Source organism: Equus quagga, chromosome 14 (assembly GCF_021613505.1).
Source record: "Equus quagga isolate Etosha38 chromosome 14, UCLA_HA_Equagga_1.0, whole genome shotgun sequence".
NCBI lineage: Eukaryota > Metazoa > Chordata > Mammalia > Perissodactyla > Equidae > Equus > Equus quagga.
Genome location: NC_060280.1, coordinates 30117971 through 30133076, shown reverse-complemented (window position 1 = coordinate 30133076; position 15106 = coordinate 30117971). Strand labels below are relative to the sequence as shown.

Below are 15106 nucleotides of genomic sequence, written 5' to 3'. Positions count from 1 at the left end.
CCCTGGAGGTGACTGCTGAGGACCCCAATAGCCCGCTTTCCCCACCCCCACCTTCTGACACATTAAAAAAAATAGCTACTAAAGTGGGAGGGGTTGTCACGGCAACACCACCAGCTTTCGGGTACGTCACCACGGCATCCTCAAAATAGGCCCTGATCATAATGCATGAGCAAGTGTGGGGAGCTAGATTCTTCTGGGGCACTTAACTGGGCCCCAAGGAGGACATGAGCCCATTTTCACAAGGACAGGTTGAGGGCAAGCAGCAGTGAGGGGCAGGGTTGGAGCCCCATTTCCACAGCAGAGCTGGAATGAACCCCAGGGGACTGTCTCATCCAGCCCTCCTCACTGTCCAGATGAGGAGCCTGAGGTCCCAAAAGGGCACAGTCTGGCCCAAGGTCACATGGGAAGAGGGTGCAGAGTTAGGTTCCTGGCCCTTTGCTCAGGACTGTTAAACTTGCTCTAACAAAGGAATTCACATTTCCTGCTTCTGTTGATTGCCCAAAGGGTACCTGGGTTCAGCTTCCCTGGGTCTGTGCCATAACCTGAGGCGATACTCTTATCACGCTTTAGCCCATTTTACAGATGAGGAGACTGAGGGTCAGGAAGAGGCAGTGGTTTGCTAAGGCGGCACAGCAGTTCAGCAGCAGAGAAGGGGCTGGACAGACCCCAGGCCTAACTCCTAGCCCCAGGCCCCCAAATTTGCCAGCAGCAGCTCCATAGCCCAGAGGCCCCAGAAGTGGTGGAGATCAAGAAACTCTGAGTGCACCAGGCTCCTTTCCCAGGAGCTTTCACATCTTCCCGCCAGATGTGCACAGGTGAGCCACCCCAGGCCTGGATGCGGCATCCTCTGCCTCCCTTGTCCCTGCCTCTCAGCACACGGGGGCCTCAGCCCAGGTTAGCTGCTTGGAGGCCCCACAGTGCGACTGCCCCTCCCACCCAAAGCTCATGCCTCTATTCATGCTGTTCCCTGTACCTGAATGTTCTTGCCTGTCTTGCGAATACCTATTCATCTTTCAATACGCACACGGAAAGGGACCTCTTCCTGGAAGACTTCCCTGACCCCAGGATGATGTAGCTGCCACACCCTCACCTCTAGTTCCCTGTGTTCCTTCCTCGTCACTGCGTCCATCACTGTATACTGTCATTCTGTGTACTTCCCCCCAATCTCACTTCCTCAAAAGTAGGGGCCAGGCTGACCAACCTGTGTGCTGCAGAGTCTGACACACACAAAGTGCTCCATCAATAAACTGACGGGCCCACATTCCACGTCCCCACCACAGAGAAGCCTTCCTGGATGCCCCACAGCAGAGTCTGCCGCTCTCCAGTGTTGGAGACTATTGTACCTGTCACACACAAGTGACAAGAACTAACTTGAGTGTCACAAGTTAGTTTACAAAATACTTTCCACTCTAGTTCACCCAAACCCTTAGATGCTTAAGAGTCTGAGATTCCTGGTCCTATTATCCCTACAGGGGGAGTGAGCTGCCCAGCCACATCCCAGAGGGAAAGCAGGGCTAGAATCCTGGCTCTCTGGCTTCCAGGTCCTGGAAGCGATGAGGAGACCATGGTGAGCCAGGCTCTACCCACTTGGCACTCTGTCCTGGAGCCAGCTCCTCATGAGACTGTGGGTGTCTCCAGGGCAGCAAACAGCTGCAGCCCCGGCACCGAGGGCACCAAGGAGGCCTGAGGAAGGATCGAGGAATCACACTGACGCTGGAAGCAGGGCTTCCTGCCTAGAGGACGGGGCAGCTCCCAGGAGGGCTGAGGGACCATTAATGATTCATTCACTCAGCAAATATTGACTGAGTGCCCACCGCACACCAGGCTGTGCTGGATGTCAGCAACACAACACTGAGAAAGACGGGCCAGGGCCCCATTCCAAAGGGGCTGACATTCTCATGGAGGAGACAATTACCTAAACAGATAACTACACACCATAATTTAGGTCATGATGAGGACTCTGAAAAATAAAACAAGATGTGGCAACCAGGAGGCGGCTCTCCAGAGGGCGAGGTCAGAAAAGGGCTCTGAGAGGAGACTGAGTGATGAGAACCAGCCACACAAAGGTCTAGGCGGAAGGGCAGCAACCTCCACAGCCCTGAGATAGAACCGGGTCAGCGGGGATGCTGGGGGAACGGGAAGACCACTGGCAGTTCTGGAGAACAACATGGTGGGAGATGAAATTGGGAGGCAGTCAGGGCTACTCACAGGGGGCTTCACGGCCACAAAGAGGAGTTCAGAAAGTCTGAAGTATGATATGGGGCAATGGCCGTTCATGTGGCCTCAAAGCTCTGGGGACTCATGGGATCTCCATCCACCAGGGCAAGCTAGGGGAGCTTCCTCCAAAACCTTGGGAAGGGGCAAAATGCACCACCCCCATCGTGGAGACTGGGGGCAACCTTCTCTCATTCAGGAAACTGCTGAGCAACGACAATGGCCACAGTCCTGTGCTCAGCCCTTCCCCGCCTCCCCACACCTTGCTCTAGGTTTGAGGAGGCAAGTCACAGACTGGGAGATGGATCTGGGTTCTAACCCTGAACTGGATAATCCTGGACCAGTCCCTTCTCTCAGGGGCCCTCAGCGTTCCATCTGTAACATGAGGGCTGGGCCAGATCCAGCGCTAATAGATAGTTGTGATTTTATGACTCAAATACTTGCTGCTGAATGTGGAGGTGGGGCAGGATTTCCACATTGGCCACTGACTCACCCAGCCTACCAATAAAATAATACTCTTGGCCCTCCTTCCCCTGCCCAGCAGAGCCCTCGGAAGCACAGGTAACTCCAAAGCACCTCTGTGCAGCTGGGGAAGTGGTGCAGCGGAGGTAAAATCTACAAATTAGGGGAGAGGGAGCATGAGAATGATGCTCTCCTCCTGTGATTTAGGACTGAGTTAGTGACTGTCAACCCTCAGTTCCAGAGTTAGCTCCCAATTATCTAGTCTCTTAGTTTCACCCCCTACCAAGCTCCTGCTTGCGTACCCCCGGTGATGGGGAGCTCCATACTCACCCCCGTGGAGGCTGCTGTGGTCCTCAACAGCTGTTAGAAAGGATTCCTCTACTACATCAACACCTGCCCCCTGCCATCCCACACCTGTTCCTGGCCTTGCTCTTTGGAGCCGCACGGAACAAATCAGCTCAGAATTTTACTGGGGCTGCCAGCATTTTGTGCTGGGTACTGTGCTGAATGTGGGGACACAGGCAGGCGTCAGAGCGCTCTGACCTGCAGAGCTTCCCATCCAGGGGCAAAGGGAGGCATGTGAATGTGCCTAACTCTGCAGCCTCCACCCCTGTCACAGGGCAGTCCTTCAGAGATTAGAAAATACCACCAGACTCCAGCCTCCCCCAACAGATACCCACCCACCCATGGCTCCCACAGCTGGCCTTTTCTTTTGGCCAAGAAACCAGACACCGAGAATCAATCTCTCACCCATTACAGGCCTTCCCGTCATAGAATCCATGGTCTCTCCTTCAATACCGCCACTGACAGGGTGCTCACCACCTCACTACAAACGAACCTTACCTGCAGAGGGAAACCAGGCCACTGGGGAGTGGCTTCAAAGACTAAGGATGTCGAGAACAGACCTAATGCAAATGGCTAGATAACACAAAATTTGCTTCCAAACCCTCCCCTACCCCACCTGCTCTTTCACCAAAGGAGCTCCCAGAGAGCTAAACGGACTGGTTGGCATTTCATACCAGCCCTTGCAACATCCCATGATGGAACTCCCTGCAGCTAGTATTGAAAAAAAAAAAATGTTTTCAAGATCTGACAGCAACCTGGGGAAATTCTCCTGATATGATTACTATGTAACTTGGTCAAAATCATTCGCTAGAAGTCCTCTTGGATAACAAACTTTAGGTAAAAATTGTGAGGGTCAGGGTCACTGGCTTCTGGAAGATTCGGCTCACAGCCTATGGAGAGCAGAGGCGAGAGAGGCGGATCTCCAGGAAGGAGCAGCACAGAGAGCACTCCATCCCATTACCTGGAGACAAAAGCATCCTTAAAAGCATGAACGCCCTTAAAGGCAAGACCCTTCCTTCGTCTGTTTGGGGCATCAGTGGATGGAAGGGCACTCTTAAGTAAGAGAAGGGTCTCCCAGAGGTTACTGGACCAGGTGAATGGGGCAGCTCAGGCATCTTGTTCCCAAGATGGTGACAGCAGCTTGGTACCTCTCCAAGGGCAATAAGCAGCACCCAGACCAAGAGGGGAAGATAATCACAGCGACAGTCACACTGGGAGCACCACCAACGCCCAGGACATGGTCAACTGAGACAGCTCCAGAGTGGGTTACCCTGCAGCCACTAGAACATTAGAAGCGATTTTGTCAACAGAAGCAAATACGAAGTACCACTAAGAGGGAGAAAACAGGAACCAGAACTATATGTACGGCACGCCTTCAACTTCACATAGCGTGGATAAAGAAAATTATAAAGAAATACACTCAAACGCTAATAGGAAGCTATCTTTGGACAGTCGATTTACCAGCAATTTTTACTCTCTTCCTGTTTTTCTGTATTTTTCAAAATTCCAATCATTACATTTTACTCTTGTAATGAAGGTGGGTGGAGGAGGCGATTGTTAGTTACTAAAGAAAAATCCTAAGTAGGAGAGGTTCAACAAGCAGCAGAAAGACTTAAGAGGAAGGAGGGAGGCTTCAAGCAAGACAGACACACACACCAGGACAGTTGTGACCACAGCCCAGGGTCTCCCGGATTGTATTTAATCCCCAGGCCAAGTCGTCTGTTAAGGAAACCTTGGGCAGGTCATGCCTCCTCCCATCTGTCTCTCCAACTGTAGGCCTGGCGTGCTCAAGAGATGCTCTTCCTGGGGTGGGAAAAGCTCTCGAGCTTGATCTCAGCTCTGCCCGATTCCCTGAGGGCCTCAGTTCCACACGGGTCAGTACCTCGGGTCCTCTGGCCCCTCTTTTTTAAGTGTGCCAGGCTCACAGTTGCCGCTGCATGGGCTCCCAAGCCTGGGCTGGAGGACAGGTGTGGGCAGAGGACAGTGTGGGCACACCTGTCCCACCCAGGCATGTTCCCCATCTGGTGGCTGTTTCATGGGATTGCAAAAGCCTTGCCACTCTGCCCCATCCAGTCTCTCACGGCTTGCTCCAGCTGGTGAGAAGAGAAGAGAGGGGAGGGAAGGCCAGAGGCCAGAACAATGCTATGGGCTAGAGAGGAGTTCTCAGACTATCCCTAATTACCGAGGGGTGGGAGGTATCACCCTCATTTCACAGATGAGGAAAACAAGCCGGGGGAAGGGAAGTGATGTAACAGAGGTGGCAAAAATTGACTAGCGCCAGAGTGGAGAATTAGCCCAGACTTGACTACCATGGCAGGCTGCCTGGATCAAACTAGGTAACGATTATTCTTCTTTCATCCCAGACCCAGATTTCGGGGGTGGGCTGAGGGTTGGGGGTGGGAGAGGCAAGCTTTCCCCGAACAAAAGGGGTTAGGACCTTAAGGTGCACAGCGGCCGGTCCTCCAGCAGCACTCTCATTATGAGCACACTCTCCTACCTGCCTTTGAGCCCTTCATGGTATCCTGTCCTGAAAACCTGGCAGCTTCACAGCCCCAGATGAAAGCCCCCGCGGCCTGCAGACCCCTCGGCGGGAACGGCTCATCGCCCAGACCCTCCATCAGAGCCCTCTCTCCGGGCCGCCTGGGCCCGATGCTCACCTCGCAGGACCCCGGAGTAGGCGGCTATGAGGGTCTTCATGCTGAAGCGGGGGCACTCACGGCCGTGCGGGAAGCTGCCTTACCCCGCGCCCCTGGCCCATGCCCCGGCCCCGGGGCCAGGGCTTCGCGCCGAGCACGGGGGCCCGGGGACGGCGCCGACGCGGCGCGGCTGCTGCGCGGGGAGCTGCGGGTGCGCGGCCGGGGCGACCCGGACGGCAAACCAAACCGGAGCCTCGGCTGCGACCAGGACGTTCAGTGCTCGCAGCGCCGCACTTTATAACCTCACAACGGGGCGGGGCCGACGCGGGCGGGGGCGGGCCGGCCGTTCCACGGCGCCCCTCCTCCCGCGGGGGAGCGCGCCCACCGAGCGGCTCGGCTGGGTCCTCTGCCCCGGCGCGTCGGTGGCGTGCGGAGTCCTGGGGAGCTCGAGTCCATCCCCCCAGAGGCGCGCCTCGCCCCTCCTGCGCCTCCCGCTGGCCCCGGCCTGCGCCCCCCCGCCGAGATTGGTACGGCCGGCAGCTGGAACGTGGGCCGGCAAACCGAGCACGTGCGGGGCAGGCCGAGGGCGTGCAGACGCGGGAGGGGGAGGGCTGTGCTGTCCATTTGGCGGGACCTTTTCTTGGCTACAGATGGTAAGGTCCCGCCTCCCGTTGGTGGTCTCCGGCTTCGTTAGGTGCGGGCTGGGCTCCTAAACACTGCACCCCACCCAGCTCCCTCTGCCTTTCCACCTGTTTATCGAGAAACCTCACAGAGCATCTCTGCGCTGCTGAGTCCTGGGAACCCTGCCCAGTGAGCCCAGGCGCTGCCCTTGGGATGCTCAGGTTAGTGAGGGTCGCGGGCGTGAGAGATCCCACACAGATGCTGGCAGCAGTGCTGGGAACAGAGAGAAGCCAGGGGGCTATGCAGCCAGAGGAGAGAGGCCCCTGCCTGGGCCGGGGGCTGGGAGCGCTTCCACGAGAGAGAAGTGCACAGCAGCTTTGGAATCAGTTAGACCTAGAGTCCAGTTCTGACCCTGCCTTTCCCGAACCTCGGTTTCTGTATCTGTAAAATGGAAATAATAATTATTTTGTGAGGTGCTTTGAGAACTAAATGAGGTAAAATATGCAAAAAGCCTAGCATAGTGCCAGGGACACAGAAGGTGTTCCAAAATTATTTTCGTTGCCCATGGATGAGTAGTTTTGCAGATGGAGGGTGTGGGGGCAAGGCAGAAGGGTGGGCCTAAAGTCTTAGAAAAGCTAGCGTGTTTGGGGCAGGGCTCGGGTGGCTGGAGCCAAGGCAGCTGTGGGAAATGAGGCTGGCACTTTATCTTAGGAATGTCCTTGAGTGCCAGTCCTGAGACGTTGGGGTGGGAGTGTGGTTCTTAGGATAGCTTTGAGCAGGGAAATGACAGTGGTCGGATTAGGTTTTAGAGCCCTCCAGCCATAGTGTGGGGAATGGACAGGGGAGGCCGGAGGAGGGACCCAGGTGACAGAGGATGAGCCCTGAGCTAGGGCAGCGGTGGAGGATGAGACCTGCTGGAATGTGATGGAGTCGCTTGTTGGATGTGGAGGATGAGGGAAGGGGTGGGACAGCAAGCATGAAGAGATGCATTTCTTTCCACGGCTTGAGCGAGCTGGTTGTGGAGTCACAGCATAAGAGGAGAGGGACTCTGCTGTTGAGGTCTTTACCATCTGTTTGTGGGGGTTGGGGGGGTTGATAGAAGTCACAGTGCTAGGCAGTGTGTGACAAATGCCATTGATGGGACATAGAAACACTCCCATTTGTTCAATCCTCTTGGGGCCATAGGAGTAAACCTCATTGAGAAAGTGTCATTGTGAGGGCCAGCCCAGTAGCACAGTGGTTAATTTTGCACTTTCCACTTCGGCACCCTGGGATTTGCAGGTTCGGATCCCGGGTGCGAACCTACACACTGCTTGTCAAGCCATGCTGTGGCAGGCATCCCACATATAAAGTAGAGGAAGATGGGCACAGATGTTAGCTCAGGGCCAGTCTTCCTCAGCAAAAAAGAGGAGAATTGGTGGCAGATGTTAGCTCAGGGCTAATCTTCCTCAAAAAAAAAAAATTAAAAAGCCTCCATGAAAAAAATTAAAAAAAAAAAAAAGAAGGTGTCATTATGCCCTGAGGCATGAGTTGACCAAGAGTAGAAAGAAAAGCATTCCAGGTAGAGGGACCAGCATGTGATGAAGCTCTGAGGTTGCAAAGAGCTTCGTGTCCTTAGAAAACTGAGGGAAGGCTAGTGGCATACGAGGTGAGTGGGAGACCTAGGAAGCTAGTATGTGCAAAGGCTGGGAGGTAGGAACACATGTGATGTATTTCTGGGTAAACAGGATTCTGGAGGTGCTAGTGAATTCTTGTATCCTCTCTCCAGAGGTGTTTTGAGTCCTCTTGGAGGTAATACTCCTGCTGGCCTGGAAGGACCCCAGGTCAGTGTGTGGCTTGTGCCAGCTCCAGAAGGGTCTCCTGTGGGGGAGGCCTTGGGCTGGAATCCACAGCCCACCCACTCACCTTAGTAAGATCTAAGGGGCAGAGCTTGGGCTGGGAAGCAGGAGGCCTGGATTCTGGCCTTTCCTCTACCACTGACTTGCCAAGTGTCCTTGGGCAAGTCACTCACCTTATCTAGGTTTCAGTTTCTGCATCATGAAATGGAGGTGACAGTTCCTATCTTGCTGACTTCATTTGAATATTTAAAGATCAAATGAAATATTGTTATGTGAAAGGGTGCTACCACTCTGCTATGAAAGGTAAGATATTATTATTTTAAATGGCAAGACTTTAGGTCACCAAGTCCCCTTTGAAACATTGAGATCCCAAGTTCATCTACTTCAGCACATTTTTCCTGTGCACCTTCTTGGGCCAGGCTCTCATGGGGACACAGAGGGTAGTCCGTGCCTTCAAGGAGACCCAACCAAGAGACAGTGTCCCAAAGCCAGTGGTTGCTGCAGGACAGCCGGGCTGCTGTGCAGGGAAACCTGTGAGGCTGTGCTGAGGTCGGCCCTTCCCTCCTGTGCTGTCACCATCTGTCTGCAGTGTCTGCCTCTCCCCTGGGCCAGGCGCTTCCCAGGTTTGGGAACCTCATCACTCTGCCCCAGTGTGGTCCCGGCTCGGCATAGCAGCTCCGTCAACAGTGGACTGACCAATGGATGAGTACAGTAGAGTCACAGACGAAGAGCTGTGGGAGCACTGAGAAGAGAATGGTAAATTGGGAAGGTTGAGAGGAGATGATGTTGCGGCTGGACCTGAGATGATGAGTTCAATTCTGCCAGCTAGAGAGGAAAGAGAGGGGCGTCCAGGCAGAAGCTACAGCCTGGGTGAAGGCCTGGAGGTGGGAACCGTGAGCACGCTGGCGTGGCTGGAAGAGGGATGCCGGCAGGGGAGGAGGAGGAGATGAGAGTGGAGAGGTTGACAGGGACCAGATTGGAAGGGCCTTATAATCCCGCTAAGAAGCTTGGGTCTCATCCTTTGGGAACTGGACCAAAGGAGGGGTGTGAGCAGCAGGGCACCCTCATTAGATTGGGAGGTTTGAAAGATCAGATGGGTTGGTGAGTTGGTGGTGTGGAGGTGGGGGCTTGGGGAAGGGGACAATAAAATCTGGTCCCAGTGTGGGCCCTTCGCGCTCAGGTGGGAACATCCACCAGGGGAGCAGGGGCAAGTCCGAGGCCCGAGAGGGGCAGCTGCTTCCTTCTGGGTCACCTCACAGAGTGACAGTGCCCTCCCGTTGGCCCCCAGCTGCCACGCCCATGGCTCCTGCTTAAGCAGCTTGGTCCAGATTGCCTTTGGACAGAAGACCTGTCCCAACATTAGAGCAGCCCGGAGCGGAAGTTTCTCGGCAGCTTTCTGTGTCCTGGGCCTGTTCTCCCCTGCGCGAGGTGGACCTACAGGCTCAGACCAGGCACTGCCTTCTCTGGCCCCCTCCTCACGCATCCTGACGTCCCTCCATTCCTGTCTATAATGGCCTCCCTGCCCCTCCTGCTGGTAGGAGAGCAGGACGGCTCTGGGACCTGGGTCACCTTTCTCTCGTCATCTCCCAACCCAGCCCACGGGTGCTTTGGCCAAACCAGAGATAGAGAGGTCGAGTCTGGCCACCAAGCAGGGTTTGACTGGGGTGGGCTTCAGCAGGTTGGCACGTCCCACCACCGCCTTCAGTCACCCATGTTGTGCTGCCGTTAGGAATTATGGGTGCAGCTCTGAGGTTTGAGGGGCTGGACACTTGCCCCTCTGAGACTCCTAACAGGCACGGCAGCCTCGGCCCCTCCATCGCAGAGAGGAGGGTAAGTGGCCGGCCTGCATGTCAGAGAGAACGTGTGCCCTAAGAGAGGCTCAGGGTGACAGGCAGAAACAGATGTTGTCCAGCCCCCTGCTCCATGCTGGGCCCTGGCCTGTGAGCTTACCCAGTCCTCAGCCACCCTGCAGGGGGAGGTTGTCACCCCGCTTTGGAATGAGGTGAGGAGAAGGATGATGTCCAGGGTCACAGCGAGTGAGGAGTCGAGCCTTCCTGAACCTCGAGCGCATGTGCTTCCCTGCCTCACAAGGCTGGGAGAGGGGCCCCCTGTCACGGGAACCACTTGCCAAGAGCAAACGCCTGTCCATGCCCTCCCCTGAGCTCCCTGTGGGGTTACTCCCATTTGCAGTTGGGAAAACCAAAGCTGAGGGAATTGAAGAGCTTGTCAGATGTCAGTGTTCAGGCTGGGATTGGAACCACTTCTCATGCCCCAAGACCAGGGCTTGTCTGGGTCACACTCGTTCCCAGGGCTCAGCTCACTTGGAGGGTGGGAGGACAGAGGTGATGGCATGGCTCTGTGGTCCGGAAACTCACCCACCTTCTCCTTCTCATTCAGGAATTCGCCAGCCAGGGCTGCTTCGTGGCATGGCTGCCCCCCTCCTGGGACTCCCCTCCCCTTCCAAGCCACCTCTTCTCCCCCTTCTGGGTGACTGTACCACACGCTGCTTGGTCACCAGGGGCTAGATGCTGTATAGTCTCGGGTGCCCAGGCTAAGGAGTGTGGACTTTATCCACAAAGCAATGAAGGATTTTAGCAGGCATGACATATGGTCAGTTTTGTGGTTTAGAAAGACTGTGGTCCATGCAAGGACACCTTCAGTTGTCACCTCCCTGACACACTTCCTGATTACCTTTGCCCTGTATTAGTCAGGATCCCTGCAGGAAACAGCTCACCTGTGATTGGATAATTGAGGAAGTTTTAGTACAAAGACTATTTGCATAGATGTAGGCAGGGGATAGGGAAAACTCAAGGGATGGTGCAGTACCCCAAAGCTAGTGACATCGTAGGGGGTGTCGCCTGGAGGACCGAAGGGAGGAAGCCATGTAGAGAGGGAACTATGTGGAGAGGGCTGCCTGATGGAAGCTGTGGCTTTCGTTGAAGGGGCACAGACAACCCACGGTGACCGGGCAGAGTCACTCTCTGTCCCTCCCTCCAGGCTTCCCACTGGCCCAAGGGTAAGGGAGCCCATCGATACAGTCCATACACAGAATCCAGGAGGAGTGCAGTATAGAGAAAGGTGGAGAATGGGTCTGGTGATAAATGGAAGGTAAGCAACACATGGCGCTAGAAGGACCCCCTCCCACCTCTGTGCTTCCATCAGACCCATAGCTTCTGTCTTTCAGAGCACCTGTAACTCTTCGTGTTTACACACCTGTATTGCCCAGGAGAGGCTCCTTGAGGACAAAGGTGGAATCAGAATGGTCCCTGTGCCCAGTGCCCAACACTGGGCCTGGCCCACAGGAGGGCCTTGGCTGATGTTGGACGGAAGAAGAGAAGGGAGAGAGGGGAGAGATGATGATAATGCAGTGTGAACTAAAGGCACGGCAAGGCAAAAGCTAAGAAGCGAAGGTTGGAGAGATGCCGAGGCCTTCGAATCTCTAGGACTTGGTGACATGAATGTCGGGCAGAAGGTGCAAAGGGGTGATCGAAGGTGACTCTAGGTTTCAAACCAGAACCTAGGAGCACTGACCTCCCAGCCATAAGACCAGGCCTTAGCAGGGCTCGGTAGTGGCCTTTGGCCCTATCTTGTGTGACACATGTAGCCAGCTAGAGAGGAGTGGGGCTGAGACCCTTGGGAACCAGCCATCGGAGCAGCCCCGTTTTAGAATGCCGTGTTGCAACATGTACAGAAATTGCCCCTTGCATCATTCTGTCTGCAAGTTTCTTACTCAACTCTCCCAAGACCTTTCCCCTGCAGGGAAAGAGGGGTCACCTTACTTTGCACAGAGCGCTCTTCATACAGTCATTTTCATCCTCCTTTCCCTCTGGCCCACTTTTCCTGGGACCCTCTTAGCCCTGTGCTGGTCTGTGGGTACAGACCCTGCTCTCCAGGAGCCTACGTTCTGGGAGAAACAGATGCATTGAAAGACAGTTACTGTGTGTGGTGATCATTTCACAGGATATACATATATGAATCATTATGTTGTATGCCAGAAACTGTTACATGTCAATTATATATATATATATATATATATATATATATAATATATATAAAGGACAATCACTATTCAGGAGTAGTCTTCTCAGCTTTCTTGAGCAGTGGAACCTTTTCTTCAAATACAGTCTTGTTTAGCCCACAAGGTGACACAGATGCTGGGGGCTGCCCTGGTTCATCAGGGGTGGTCTGAGTGTTCCGCGTGGTCAGCCTCTCACTTGTCCAGCCCCCACACCCCGGTCTCCAGAGCTCTGAGAACACAGTTGGAAACTCTCAAAGTATAGAATAGTAAGCGCTGGGCTAGGGACTCACTGAAGAGAGATGGTGAGGCCATTGCTCCCCACACGAGGGGGAAAGTGCAGCCCCTGGTGGGCTGAGACCCGGTCAGATGCAGCTTACTGAGCAGGGGCTCAGGACAGGTTGTGAGTGGATCATTTTTCTGGTAACTATAATAAGTATGCCTAGACAAGGTACTTCTCCTGATCTGTAGGCACCCAGACTGAATGAGCCCTAACCTCGCCACACGTTAATGTTGCTTCTGTGTTCAAAGTTTCCCTGTGCTCCATCTAATTGGGAATAAGTTAAGTACCTCTTTCCTAGGGTGGTTGTAAGGGCTAAAAGAATGAGTGTAAAGTGTCTAGTACAGGGCCTGGCTTATAGTACTTGACAAATGTTGTTATGAGTAGAAGTATTATGATTGAAAATAAGTGGGAGGACAGGTTTACCTGGGGATGGGCCAACTTGTCCAAAGGGCTTTAGAGAAACATAACGGGGGAGAAAGGAGTAAAAGTGAAACTGGAGGACTTGAGAAATGACAAAGATACAGGCATCTCAGCATGAAGATGACACAACTCTTAAAGGGAAACCGCAACTCCAGTGAGCGTCCTGGAAGGAGCGGAGGCCCCGTCAGAGGAAACTGGAAATGTTGCGTGCTTGACTCAGCATCTCTTTCCTAAGCGAGGGGTTAGTGTCCCAGTGTGGGCGCAGGGAGGGATGTACCTCAACCCTGCTCTCAGGGAACTTGCAATCCAGAGAAGCACTTCTGGGCACAAATGACTACAATACGGGGAGGAAGCTGGAGAAGTGAGGAAGAGGGGGTCCTGGGGGGGATCAGGGACACTTCTTGGAGGAGTGGGCGATGGCACTGGGCTGTATCTACTTAAATCAACCACTCTGCTACACCACATGGCAGTGGTTCTCAAAATTCCATGTGCATCCCAATCGCCCGGAGGACTTGTAAAACCCGGCTTGCTGCGTCCCACCCCCAGAGTTTCTGATTCGCTAGGTCTGGGGTGGGGCCAAGAATTTGCCCTTCTGACATCCTGGGGGATGCTGATGCCGCTGGTTTGAAGGCCACTCTTTGAGAGCCACTGCTGAACGACTTCCTAGTGAGGAGCTGACAGCGCAGCACTGGTGTGCTCTGCTGCATTCAGTCGCTCAAACTGCATCTCAGAGAACCTGCGGGAGAAATCTATAATTTCTGGGGGCTGGGGTGCAGCTGGAGAAGCGTTGGGAGATGAGAGGTCTAGAGCAGTCCTGAATTTTCCAAAAGGATAAGCAGCGAGTCTCATGAACTACAGCAAATAGTAACAGGTGCTAAACTGCAGTGAGTATTTCCTATCGGCCAGTTAGTATTCTAGATCGTTCACACGTGTCGATTTATTTAATAAGTCTTACAACAACCCCGTGGAGTAGATTCTATAATCAGTCCTATTTTACAGATGAAGAAATGGAGGCACAAAGAGGTTAAGAAACTTGCCCAGGGTCACACAGCTATAAGTGGCAGAGCCAGGATTTAAACTCAGGTGCTCTGGGTCTGGAGCCCATGCTCTGCAATAGCTGCAAAATCCTGGCTGATTCTGAGGTCAGTGGTATAAACTGCATACTTGAGAGATGTTCATGTGGCCCTCGAGAGAAGGAACACTGGCTATCAGGAGCTGAGGTTGAGTCACCGAGAAGGAGTGATATTAATGCCCCAGTTCCCTCTTCAGTGGCTTCACTAGATTCCCGAGCTGGCCTCGGCCTGTGGGTATCAGCATGGTCCCTGAGCGTGGAGGGTGACCAGCAAGCCAGCGTGGTCCCTGCCAGGGAGGAACAGCTGTCCCAGACAGGAGCTTATCCTAGAGTTGCGGTTTCCTGGTGATTCCAGCCTCCACCCTCAGTCCGGCCTTGTGGGGTTTGTTTTTTTTTTTAATCAGCAACCCGCACAAGGATTTTGACACAGAGCATGCAGGAGAGACAAAGAAGGGTGGGAAAGCAAATATTTTACGTGAACTAACTGAAAGCCTGCAGTGAAGCGTTGAATCTGGCAGGATGATGTTGAAGAGGAAGAAATGTAAAATCAGCTGTTGGTTAAACGTGTCTTGGCCTCTTTCTTTGGTACCCTTGGCCTCCCCCAGGCTTTGGGGTGTGGTGAGTCATGAAACTGAGCAGAGTTGGGATTTCCGATTAGGCTGACCCTCTGAAAGGATGCATGTTTAGAAACATACACAGTGACCTCTCTACCCTCAACAAGCAGGAAGCAGTTGTCTCCATGCCTGCTGGCTTGGCCATGCCACCTTCGCTTGCAGAGACAGCTATACTAGCCTCTTCACTGGTGCCCCATCTCCAGCTTTGTGCTCCACGCTGCTTCCTGGAATGATCTTTGGAACACACAGGCCAACCATTCTCTCCCTTGGTTCCCATAGCTCTCAGATGAGGCCCAATCTCCTTAACTGAGCATTCAAGGCCTCACGTGATCCTGCGCCTGCCACCCTCTCCAGCCTGCCTCCGCTGCCTCTCTCTGATGTGGATCCAGCTCTCTGGTTGCATCAGGTCGTTTGCTGTGTCCTTGAACGTGCTTTTCCACCTCTGGGTCTTTGCTCACACTGCGCTCTTGACCTGAAGTGCCCTTCCCCCAGCCTCTCTTTTTCCATACCCTGCCCATCCTTCCTATCTCTGTGCATCTTCCTCAAGAAGCCTTCTTTAGAACCAAACCCACTTCAAAAAAACTTT

At 53.9% G+C, this 15106-nt stretch overlaps 1 protein-coding gene across 3 annotated transcripts in view; it reads right to left on the bottom strand.

Moving 5' to 3' along the window:
- DGAT2 (diacylglycerol O-acyltransferase 2) overlaps positions 1 to 5940 on the bottom strand; it is a 30433-nt gene extending 24493 nt beyond the window's left edge. The window contains exons 1-2 of one of the 3 annotated variants that reach the window (XM_046685859.1): positions 5679 to 5940; positions 3427 to 3519 (exon numbers count right to left, since the gene is read on the bottom strand). In XM_046685859.1, the coding sequence (XP_046541815.1) occupies positions 3427 to 3457 (31 nt within the window). In that variant the 5' untranslated portion in view covers positions 3458 to 3519; positions 5679 to 5940. The remainder of the gene's footprint in view (positions 1 to 3426; positions 3520 to 5678) is intronic. The other 2 variants (XM_046685858.1, XM_046685861.1) reach the window with 2 other exon arrangements.
- Between the last annotated feature and the right edge of the window lie 9166 nt (positions 5941 to 15106).